General features: G+C 39.0%; 1 protein-coding gene across 6 annotated transcripts; it reads right to left on the bottom strand.

Annotated features, from left to right (window-relative positions):
* Positions 1-2: 2 nt before the first annotated feature.
* LOC309693024 (sodium-coupled monocarboxylate transporter 1-like) lies at positions 3-7,804 on the bottom strand. Of its 6 annotated transcripts, XM_082512002.1 has the most exons (17): positions 7,150-7,802; positions 6,668-6,787; positions 6,428-6,493; positions 6,266-6,317; positions 6,106-6,173; positions 5,242-5,280; positions 4,699-4,814; positions 4,471-4,611; positions 4,075-4,204; positions 3,894-3,982; positions 3,658-3,767; positions 3,130-3,197; positions 2,898-2,984; positions 1,862-2,076; positions 1,639-1,736; positions 1,473-1,561; positions 3-1,390 (listed from the first exon to the last, which is right to left on the bottom strand). In XM_082512002.1, the coding sequence occupies exons 1-17, from the start codon at positions 7,372-7,374 to the stop codon at positions 1,286-1,288; spliced, it is 1,818 nt and encodes a 605-aa protein (XP_082368128.1). In that variant the 5' UTR covers positions 7,375-7,802; the 3' UTR covers positions 3-1,285. The 6 variants fall into 6 exon arrangements, with proteins under 6 accessions (XP_082368128.1, XP_082368127.1, XP_082368129.1 ...); XM_082512001.1 differs by having other exon boundaries at positions 6,428-6,787; positions 7,150-7,803; XM_082512003.1 differs by lacking the exon at positions 6,668-6,787.
* Between the last annotated feature and the right edge of the window lie 4,811 nt (positions 7,805-12,615).

A 12,615-nucleotide genomic window follows, 5' to 3' on the forward strand; every position in this document is an offset into this window, starting at 1 on the left:
GTACTTGGCATGATTCAATGGGTTGTAGACCCACCTTTAGCACCAATAGCTTGAAATAATGTTTTCTTGAGGACTTATTCAGTCTCTCACATTCCTGTGGAGGAATCTTGGCTCCTTCTCTTTTCAGTGTTGCTTCGGTTTATTGAGGTTTGCAGGTATTTGTTCATGCAGCGCTCTGCTAAGATCCTGCTGCAGTGTTTTAATTGAGCTGATGTCTAGACCTTGACTGGACCATTGCAACACCTGTCTCTTCTTTTTAGGCCATTCTGTTATAGATTAGCTGGTGTTATTTCATGATCCAATTTGGTCCAAGCTTTAACTGCCGGGCACACAGAAGGTTTCATATCTTACTCTAAAATGCTTTGGTATACAGAGGAGTTCATTGTGACTCTGAATGCAAGGTGCCCGGGTCCTGTAGCTGGAAAACGAGCCCAAATCATGACCACTGGGCTTGACAATTGTCATGAGGTGGTTGTGTTGAAGTGCTATGTTTCACTTTTTGCAAAATGCGGAGCTGCTGTGTTTCTGAAGGACAATGGTCACGTCGTCTTGTGACATTTGAGTTAATAAACCGAAGCTAAAAAAACTTTATGACTCATAATAAATAGCATCAAAACTACCTTGAATGTATTCATTGCCTGTTTGTGTGGATTGTATCCTGTGGATGTTTCAGACAAGTCTGCGTTGCCCTCCTGGTCAGAGAAATTCAAACATTCCAGAAAGAGAGGAACACTTATGTTTGAACTATTTCGACTATTCCTTCCACAGCATGTCTTTTATCCTGTCTTCCTTCTCTCACCCCAACCGGTCGCAGCAGATGGCCCCGCCCCTCCCTGAGCCTGGTTCTGCTGGAGGTTTCTTCCTGTTAAAAGGGAGTTTTTCCTTCCCACTGTTGCCAAAGCGCTTGCTCATAGGGGGTCATATGACTGTTGGGTTTTTCTCTGTATGTATTATTGTAGGGTCTACCTTACAATATAAAGCACCTTGAGGTGACTGTTGCTGTGATTTGGCGCTGTATAAATAAAATTGAATTGAATTGAAATGTTTATCATGTGGCTTTTTATTAATAACGTGTTAATCTAAACAATACAGACAGAAATCATCATTGTACACAAGTAGATATTTGAGAGAAGTGCTTTCTACTTTTTGCTGAATCACTGGAAAAATAAAAGCACGATTGTCTCGCTGACAACTCAGTTCCTTTGGTCTCATTTCTTATGAAGTAAGGTGATTACAATCCTGGATTTGAGCATTGCAGCAGCTCTGTCTTCAGCTGTATCGGTCGTTAAAAAGATGAGACACGGATATCGTTGTCAATTTTCCCATGTGCAGGTTTATTGATTCCATCCTCCTTGTTTGGCAGACCAACATTGTCTGTTCCTCCCATGACCTAAGGAAGGAAAAGTACAAGGCAGAATTGAGCGCCTGTCTTCAGTCTGTTGCTTTTGATACCTTTGCTCTTCAGCACGTACCCCATCTTTGACACGTTTGAACAGGTGATAAGAAAGAGTGTCTTCTTTCATTAGCATAAGTCTTGGGTCCACCGTCTCCCTCAATCCCCCTGAAATGATAAGTGGAAGAAACAATAAGAAAATGATATCACAGTTCCAATGGCAAAATCTTTTCTTTTTTTCTTACCTGTCAAGAGACTGATGATTATTCCAACAATAATAGCTGTTAAACCTCCAATGACACAGAAGTAAAGGTAGGATGGAGAGTGCCACTGAACCGCATGTCTGGTGGTGAGAGAAATTTGTTTTTTCTCATATGCCCTTTATTTATATTATAGGAAAGCTCGGTCATCCCATCTCACCAGGCAATATTATATTAATTGATCTAACACAGACTGAACCACACTTACATGTCATCAGTATTCTGTCCTGGGGTTGTGGTAAAAAGACTTGGTTCTGTTGGCAGTGGGGTAGTCCAATTGAGACTGCCACCAGAAGTAAAGTTACAACCCTCAGTGCTCAGCGAGAGAGGTCGGGTCATCTCAGGAGGAGAAGGGGATATCAATTCTCCAATGGTCACAGACACAGCTACAGCCAAACCTGCCACGAGGCCCCATAGGCCTCCCTGTGGACAAATATAAGGAGCTTCATGAAATATATATTACATAGACCAACAGTCAAAAATGTTTGTCAGAGTCGAGTGTCACTCAACGCTCAGGCTCATTTTTCAATATTATTTTCAGTTTGACAGCAGAACTATGTAAGCGAAAACGGATGATTTCTGAGTTCATTTATACAGTTCCAAATCACAACAAAAACTTGGTTGGAGGCACTTTATATTGTAAGGTAAAGGCCCTACAATCCAGAGAGATGGATTATAACTAGATGATGAATAATAACTAATGATTTGTTACAAAGTGGTGTGTAACCACAGAGAGTGGAATTGGAAATGCTCAACCAGCAAGCCCCCATCAACGCCGCGCAACCAAGAGACGGCTCAGCACCTGATCCAATCTTAACAATAAGCTCAAAAAGCTCAATTTCAACAAATTATAAAATCCTGCGAGTTGGTTCCACTGAACAGGGTCAATTGATGGGGTTTTACAGCTATGCAGTAAAAACAAACAAACAAAAATAAAAAAATAAAAAAATATAAAGATTATAGTTGGTTTTTAAAGGTATTTGGTAATTGTTATTTTTTTTCATGCCGTTAACATTTTTTAAACATTGAACATTAATAAGGGTGGCTTTTTATACTGTAAATACCGTATAAGAAAAAAATGCTCCCTGCACTATGTTATACGATGACAGGTTGATGCAATACAGTTGAAACAATGATACAAATGTCGATTCTTTCATGCTACCAAGGGCTGATTTTGGCCAGATTTTGAGATCCCTGGAGGTAGAAATTTTCAAATGAAAATACCAAAATGAGAATGGACTTACTTTGGAGTTGACAAATGGACAGAGGACACCCAAACTGAACAGACCGAGTAAAGGACCCCCAGTGACCCCACCAATGATGGACACTGCCTGTTTGAAGAGACCTGCAGCTCAAAAAACACTTTAAAAATGGTTGAATTTACTGAGGTGAGGTGCTTTCTAATAAACAACAACAACGTTCCTGAATGTGTTTGCCTGAAAACACTGACAGCTCTGCATTAACAGATCCCTCTACCTGCATCATATGTCCCATGAGTGATGCCAGTCCAGCCATAGCAACGCAGACAATTCCAAAAAACACACCTGCAAAAACATCACATCACAAAATGACATTTTTATCGACTACCAGCCGCATCCACAAAACAGAGATTAGTTTAATCTAACATAACATGCAGCTTACACTGGGGCAAAAAAAAGCATTTAGTCAGCCACCAATTTTGCAAGTTCTCCCACTTAAAAACATGAGAGGACTGTAATTTTCATCATAGATTTTTAAAGAATTTATTTGCAAATTATGGTGGAAAATAAGTATTTGGTCAACAACAAAAGTTCATCTCAATACTTTGTTATATACCATTTGTTGGCAATGACAGAGGTCAAGCGTTTTCTGTAAATCTTCACAAGGTTTTCTCATTTTGTCTCTCATAGTTGAGATATACCTATGATGAAAATTACAGGCCTCTCTTGCACAATTGGTGGCTGACTAAATACTCTTTTGCCCCACTGTATATCATAAACAAACAACAGGAAACTTGTTATTTACTCAGCCCTTTGGAGATTAAGAGAAGCTTTTTCTCAGATAGTTTAATGCGTGGTTTGATCAGGTCCTCCGTGGTCACTGCAGCCATTGCGTTGATTGAAGTAGAAACTGTGCTGAACATGAAGAAATGAACCATGTTTACTCTGGACTAATGGACATAACTGACACTTCAAATGTGGCACAGCTTTAACTGTTACATGCAACATGAATAAAAATATATCAAATTATGTTGTATGAACCTCAGAGAGGCACTATATACTGCAGCAAAAAATAGTCCTGGAAGCCCTTGGTGATCTGCCAAGATATCCATCACCAAATAAGGCAACAGCTGTAAAGGGAAAAAAGATTTTTATTTTAAGATCATAAAATAACTTGAATAAAAACAAACATCCTGTGGTTTCTTTGTTTATGTGTATGGACCTGATCAGGTGATGAAACTTGTCCAGCTTTCCATGGGTCACAGTTCTTATAGAACGAATAAAGACACAGCCCTGAAATCACTGACGATGTCAGGGTGCAAACTAGGCCTAACACGTTGATGAAGAGAGCTCTGAAAAAACACAACACGAAAAAGTGACGTATGCAAACAAAAATCAGTGTAGCATAGCAAACGAGATTATATTTCTTATCACTGTATGCTGATGATGTCATCATTTATCATAGCTATTCATGGCTGAATCAGAATTTACATAGATGTGGAAATAGACGTGTCATATATCGTTGTTTATTGGTGTTTTTTTTAAATTATTATTATTTTAATTATTAGTTTTGCAAGCTAAACAGGAAGGAAGGAATACATTCCTTTGAATCACTCACAATCTGGCATGTTTAATGCTCTTGCAGGAGTTGTATCTCTGAACTTGAGGTTGGTAGGTCCCATAAACTGCACTCCAACCAAATGTCCCTCCGATGACTAGTGTCCAAAAAGTGTGTCTTCTCAGAGGGTTTATGTCAAAGCTGGGATTACAAAATGAAAGCATGATTTTAGTATAACACACACACACACACACACACACACACACACACACACACACACATACTCACTCCACAAAGTTAATTCTTCCTCCTTCTTGGGCATCTGACAAGATAGTGGAGATTCCTCCTTTTAAGATCACACTTTTGATTATAACAGACATGTAGCCTGCAAACATTATTCCAATCTGGAAGAAAAATCAGAGATTTGTTTGGTTGGCAGATCTGTATTCTGTAACTATGTTGACAGATTTTGGTCCCAGTTATCAAATTCTTGCTAATTTACATGAATACTGCAAAGAATCAACACATGACTCAAACGTGGTTGTGGTGTCGATAAAATTAGACTGAAACTTGATTGCAATTTAATTCAGTTTTACTTACATAGAATATGGAATATATTTATATGGTTCCAAATCATAACAAAAGGACATTATATTGTAAGATAAAGACCCTACAATCCAGAGAAAACGCCAGCAATCAAATGGCAGTGTGAACAAAAAATTTCCTTTTAACAGGAAGAAACGTGAACGTCAGGAAGGGGCAGCCATCTACCACAACTATTTGGAGGCATTTGTGTATTTTTTTTTCGTTTTATTTGATCCAGAACCCTACCTGAACAACATCTGTCCACACCACAGCTTTCAGGCCACCCTGTAACAAACGCCACAAAACAAGAAAAATCTCTGTCAAAAAGGTTAGGAAGCTGTATTAATGAACAGAATGCATAACGTGGAAATATGTGACCGTATTCTGTAGTAGAACATTTTCAGAAAGCACAAGTGATGGGAATAACGGCGTCACTAACGACGTTACTTTTTTCAGTAACAAGTACATTAATAAGGGGGGGACAGGACAATGGACAGGCGAAGGAAAAGTGCCAGAGATTACTAACAACTAATGCATCCACAGGCAGCTGTATACCTCTGTTTAATCTGCAGTGGAGCAAAGTGAAAATTTGTCCTGTCTGAAGAGTCACATTTTTTGTGGAGACTGTTGAAAAGCTGAAGTCCTAGATTACCCATGAATGAGAAAACACTGTGCTCCGTAAACTACAACAACTGGTTTCTAAGCTTTCAAATGTTTGCAGACTTTTAGAAAAAAAAAACCAGGTGACGCAACACATTATGCAATCACGGTTTCAACTTTTGACCCTTAGTGATTGCAGGTGAAAACATCAAATTTTAAAAATGGGCACATATTTTTCATGAAACAAAACAAATCATTTGAATTAAATCATCCAAATGAAAAAGTCAAGAAATCAGAGGTGATGTTAAATGAGAGATATTTTGTTTTAAAGGGTAAATGGGAAGGGGACCTCGTGAATTTTAGGAAAATGTAAATATTCTCATTTAATCTCTGCTGAATGTGAAAGTGGGGGTCTCTTAAGGTTCCTGGCTTAGTGATGCTCGATGAGGTTCGACTGACAATGTGATGCACTGCAGTGTGTGTGTCGTATGTAATAAATGTTTTACTAACCAGTGCACAATACAAAGTACAAACAGTGGCTGTCGAAATAATCCCACCCCACAGGTTCATACCAGTCACTGCAAAAAGAAGGGAAATTCATTAACAGGGGAAACACTCTTGTTCAAGATCCCTTCACGAACTTAACTGCTGTGAACTGGAGCTGACATACCTTGGTTCAAAGCCAGAGCTGGAGCATAAATTACAAGTCCAGTGTAGAGCAACTGTGGCAAAGAGTTAGAAAGTCAGAGCAACAACATGTCTCTGCTGATACCAACGTAGTTTTATGTGCAGAAGTCAAAGCACTACAAAGATTGAACCACTGGCTTCTTACTGCGTTAAAAAAGAAGATCAGCATTCCCAGGAGACGAGTGGCTCTGCTGAAACGCAGCTCCAGATACTTGGCAGAGACCAGACAGAGAAAAGACGCATATTGATACTGATACATGAAACTCCTAGTTCCCCTCACTCCCTCCAATTCAAAGCTAGTACTTTGTACACTTACTGACAGGTGTAGCCCAGCCAACAGTTTAAAATATAGCAAAAATAATGTTGAAAACAAAACCGCAGTTACCTCATATGTGCTGTTGATGGCCAGTCTGTAGAAAACTGGGAGAAAGACCTCGGATGTGTACACCACTGCTATTACATAGGAAATACTTAAATAGCCAAATATGGCTCCGTAGCGATACACCTACGGACAGGTTGAAAAAGATTTATGGAAACACAAAATAGCAAAACAGCTGGTTGGCTGGTGAAACTTTGCCGGAGATCATTTGAAACGCTGATGCTGCTGATACTGAACGAGCTTTGGAGCAACATATGAACAGTGCTGAACTCTGGTGAGTAACACGAAAACTTTAAATTCGTTATTTGATTTGTTTGAAATTGAAAGCGGTGCACTCAAAGTAATGCTCGGTTAGCTGACTCCAGCCGTCTTCTAATGCACAGAAATCACAGTTTTACGCATTTTATAAAATTCTAATTTAAACTCTGAATAAATGTTTGTGCGCTGAGGAAGCTGAGTGCAGATCCAGGACAGTCCCGACACGTTACCTCGGCTGGGTTGGAGAGCACAGTGACGGATGACATGTAGCTGGCAGTGAGGGACATGGAGACAGCCAGGGCATTGAGTTTTCGGCCCCCAGTTAAAAAGTCCCTGGAGGTTCCTTGTTTCCTGCTTCTCCAGGCGTAATAAAAACCAACAGCAGCAGACAGGAGCAGAACGACAGCAAACACCACATAGTCTGCTGCCACGAGCAAGTGAGCATCCCCGGACATTTTATCAGTCGGAGCAAAACTGAAATAAAGCTAAAGCGTTTATCAGGCAGTGTTTTGTAGATCATTGGGAAGGCGGTGTCATCACCTCCAGGTAGCCTATTGAACTGTAAGATAAATTATTCCAGACGGTGCGCGCACGTGTCCTTTCAGGTTAACTTGACACTCAAAGTTAATGAAAAAAGTTTAGAAGTTAGAGTTAGAACAGAAACACATAAAACCCTCTGTGATATTTGAAGGTTTGATAATCAGTTATTGCATTTAAGACACACTGCTATGGCCTCCTAAGCGCCTTTATTACACTTGTTTAACCCTCCTCTCGTGTTAGGGTCGGCACCGACCCATTTTAAATTTCAAATGCATAAAAAAATCACATACATTTGTTTATTGTATCAAGGCTTTTTGACTTTGTCAGGAACCTCTATTTCTACAAAATAAAATAAAAAAAATTATTTTCACTAAATTATAAAATGCCCTAGTTGAAATTATGACCTTTGTGTTGTTAGGGTCGGTTTCGACCCAGGTATAATATTATGAGTATAAAGCAATAATTAAAGCCAAAACTGAAATCATAAGTGCACTGTCAGCTAAAACACTTACAGCAAGCGCCTCTCCTAATCATATGAGCTTTAGGGGATTCTTATTTTGCATGTTTTTTGCAGTATACCTGCACAAAAACAAAACAAAATAAACACGGGCATGTGAGGTGAATTCACTATTTGAGTGGCCATTTGACTTCCAGAGTGCACATTTACAATTTGCAGCATACAAAAAATGAGAAGAAGATTCACAGTGAGCTAAGTTCTGGATCATATTTTTGGTGAAAATGAAGGAGAGGACACAGAGCAGCATAGCGATTCAGATGGGCAGGTTTCTAAGGAGGAAGACAATGTGGACTATCATCCAGAAGACACAGACACATCTGATCAGAGGTGGAGGTCGCTGGTGCTGAAGCTACTCCTGCTGAAAGATTCAAGTCCAAAAATGGTAAGATCTTTTGGAGCTCAGTACCTCATGATGTACATGGCAGGGCAGCTGCTGCAAATGTCATCAAAATTACCCCTGGAATCACAAGGTTTGCTCTGACCAAAGTCAGTGACATCAAGAGATGTTTTGAGATATTTATGCCATTGTCACTAGAAAGAATCATCATTACTATGATAAACCTTGAAGGAAAAAAAGTCCATGGCGACATGATGAGGAATACCTGGATGCTTTCATTGTTCTTGCTGGAGTGTACAGATGCTGCAATGAGGCCACTGATCGTCTATGGGATGCATCGACAGGCAGAAACATTTTCTGGGCAACGATGTCACTTCACACATTTGATATCATTTTGATTCAAGAGTCCTCAGATTTGACAACAGAGAGACCAGACCGAGGTCTGACAAACTTGCTCCCATCAGGGATGTCTGGGAGAGATGGGTGCAGCTTCTTCCACTGATGTTCATCCCAGGGCCAGTGACAGTGGATGAATGTCTTGTCCACTTTTTGAGGAAAATGCCCCTTCCGGCAATATATACCCAGTAAGCAAGGGAAAAACGGCAGAAAAATCTGGGAAGCCTGTGATGCAAAAACCAACTATGCCTGGAATGTACAGATTTTCACAGTCAAAGCTGCGAGTGGCACCCCTGAGAAGAAACAATGAAAATGTGTGGTCCTCCATATGACCACTGGACTGCAGGATCACAATATCAGCTGTGATATTTTATTTTATTTTATTTTTTACCAGATATGACCTCGGACAAGAACTTCACAAAGGAAACTGAGGTGAAGCTGTATCATTGGGAAGTGATAAAAAGCCCACAATTACCCACGGCTATAACCAAAACAAAGGAGGAGAGGACTTTTTCTTTTTTTCAGTTTATATTAAAGGTCTACTGCTGAAAAAAAAAACTTTTTTTGTCTTTTCTTGATGTAAATGTCTATGGGTCGAAATTGACCCGTAACACCATAGATGTCATTTTAGTTATTAATCTTAAAATGAAAAAAATCAATAAAACAGATTTATTTAAGAGATGTGTCCTATACCCCTCAGTAATACTCAGGTAACACAGAAACCTTTTATTTATTAATATGATTCTCTTGAGGTTAATTTTACAATTTTTTTTTAATTGAAATCGAGGGGTATAGTGACAAAAAAAGACCCAGAGGCCCACACCAAAAGTATTAAAACCAACATTTTCATGAATAAGGAAGCCTAACAAGGTAACCAAGAGATGAGAAACAAATTGGATGATAACTTATTGTTTTTAGTATATTTTATAGCTGATTTAATTCACGGGTCAAAACCGACCCGCTAACATAAGAGATGATAACAGAAAGCTAACACGAGAGGAAGGTTAAGACTCTGCCCCACGTGATATCTTTAGGAAAAGTGAGCAGCATAAACTTTGGACTTTTAACTGTATTTCAATAAGTTTCACAGTTTTCCCAGAGCAAGTCTTGTTAACTTGGGGAGATGTTTCCCAAGTGACTCAACATTTAAGTTGGCTCAATGTTTTGAATGTGGCCTCAACCATGATAGGAGTGCTGCAGACAAATTATCTGATCATACATATGTAATGAAATCAAGGCAGGAGGAAAAAGTCACAGACATATTGTGGAGTTGCAACCCGTTCTCACTACCAGGTCAGCCATAGAAACACACAACACTCCGATACCGCAACCTGCAACAACATCGTGTAACAACTGACATTTTAATCGTGAAGATTTATTAACTAATTCAGCTTTAGCCTCAGTCACATACCAGTGCTCAAAGGACAGAGTTCATCATGTACTGTGAACAGATCAGGTACGTACTCAGTGCTCTAGGGATGTAAAGCAATTGACTGTCAGTCAGTGTGACATTTGGCTTGATCATTTGTGTTGGTGATGGATGAGACTGTGCTGAGTTTAATAAAAGTTATTAAAATGTCTGCAAATCATGCACTTAACATTTGACAATTATCATCATTGTTTATTTATCAGTTATCATTTAAGTGATGGAAACAGCTGGGAAACAAGCTGCATTAAGTAAACTATGTGGCCCAGAGGTGGGAAGTAACAAAGTACACTGTTAGACTTTTCATCGCCACTTTACGGTAACATACTGGCGTCACTGTTGCCAGCATCATACCGTGACGCCGTGTTACGGTAGCTTTCCGTTCTGCAGGATGATACCGTTTTTTGCTGGTGTGGTATAATACTCTTGGACAAATTATGGTAACGCACCGTAGCCTTTTTTACGACATAACGACATCACGGCGTCACTGTCGCCAGTGAGATACTGTTATGTCGTTATGTCGTAAATTACGTCAACAAAGTAACATCATACTGTGATTAAGACATTGGTATACTACCGTTTATTCACGGTTTGTCACTGTAAGCCCGCTGCAAGGTAATAAACTGCAATATATTAACCAGTAACTTACCGTTATCACGCATCAGTACCAAAAATATTCATCTCTGCTAGAGGATACCGTGTCCCAACAGGCGGTCATTTACTGTTTAACAGGTCGTAATTTACCGTAATTTCAGTTAACAGTAACATACTGTAAGAGACTGGAGGATTCCAAAAAAATGGATGGATGGATGGATGGATGGATGGATAGATAGATAGATAGATAGATAGATAGATAGATAGATAGATAGATAGATAGATAGACACACACAAAATATAATTCATGTGCTTTGCACCACTTTATTTCAATTCTGATTTTTCCCTGCTGAAATACACATTTCCAAAATCAAAAACTGAAAAGAACTGAAAACATATTTTCATTGAGGAAGCACTTGTTTTTACTAAACCATGTAATACATTATTTCCTCAGATGGTTGTACAAACAATAACGATATTATGTCATATCCATATCATGGCAGACAACATATGCTCAAGTGTTGGGTTTTCTTAGTTATATTTTGTAGGGTCTTAAACCTACAATGTGAAGTGCCTTGGCATTCATTTTGTTGGCACCATACAAATAAACTGAATTGTAATGAATATAATATCAAGCCCCACACTTCTGCCTTTTGTCCAAAATACTGGCTCACACCACCAAATCAATGCACAAAACAGGGTCCACAAGGACATGGATAAGGGTGTGTGGTGTGAAGTAACTTGACTGTCCTGCACTGAACCCTGATCTTGCTTTGTGGACTGAGTTCATTGATTTGTAGGGTGAGCCAATACATGTGACAATTAAAGTGTAAGTAGCTGAAATAATTTTTAACAAACGGGTAAAAGAAGGGAAAAAAATCAAAACTGTCGCACTCAAAAAAACCTATTGGACAGAGACAGCGTCTTACAAGATGGCAAGAGAGCTTGTCTTCATTGTTGTTCGTCTTGTGTAAATGTCCAGAAAGCATGGGCCATGGATCATCTGTGGAAACACGGGTAACAACACATTGGACACTTAAATTATACAAGAAATTCACTAAAAATGGCAAAAACAGTTACCTAATTTGAAGTTCTCCACTCAAATTCAGTAAGCCGCTGGAGGAAAGTTGTGACATGAGGGTTAATGTGAACAACCTTTCGCTTCAGTCCTTCTGCTTGTCCCAACCTTGGAGGTACATTTTGTTCCCTCTTCAATTCAGTTCAATTCAATTTTATTTATATAGCGCCAAATCACAACAAAAGTCGCCTCAAGGCGCTTCATCAGGGTTTATCCTTACAAAAAACCTTGCACACGCTGACTCCTGGTATTCCAGGTTCAATACATAGAATGAACCAAAGAAGACTGACATTGCATCAGCAAAGATGTTCTCTTTGTCCAGCTCAACAATTACACAGCCCTCTGCACTCACCATCCAGCAGGTGGCGGTCATTGAACTTTGTCCTTAAATGTACAGGGGCAACATGTTGTCATTATGCAACATAAAATAATTTCAATACTTCACTTCTTCACACTGTCTAAATAGTCATAAAGCAAATAGCTATGTACAGTTAATTATTAATGGCCTTATGTACATAAGTCCATTTTAAAATATTATAATTGTACATAATTGGGAATTATTTTGCACATTAAACACACCTAACAAAGAGTCAGCCCAGTTAAATTACCGGAGATGAATCAACTGTATGGTTATTTTGGAGTTATAGTTTGTGCTGCTGTTAAACTTTACAGTATTGACTTCAGTATTTCTGCTGTTGGTGTAGCTAGACTACTATGTTGATCAGTAATATGTAATGTGAAATTTGATATTGTTACTTTGCTGGATTCACTGAGACACATGTCCAACAACCTTGGTTTATAAAGGAAA

The sequence above is a fragment of the Aulonocara stuartgranti genome (assembly GCF_965226115.1).
Source record: "Aulonocara stuartgranti genome assembly, chromosome: 17".
Taxonomy (NCBI): Eukaryota; Metazoa; Chordata; class Actinopteri; order Cichliformes; family Cichlidae; genus Aulonocara; species Aulonocara stuartgranti.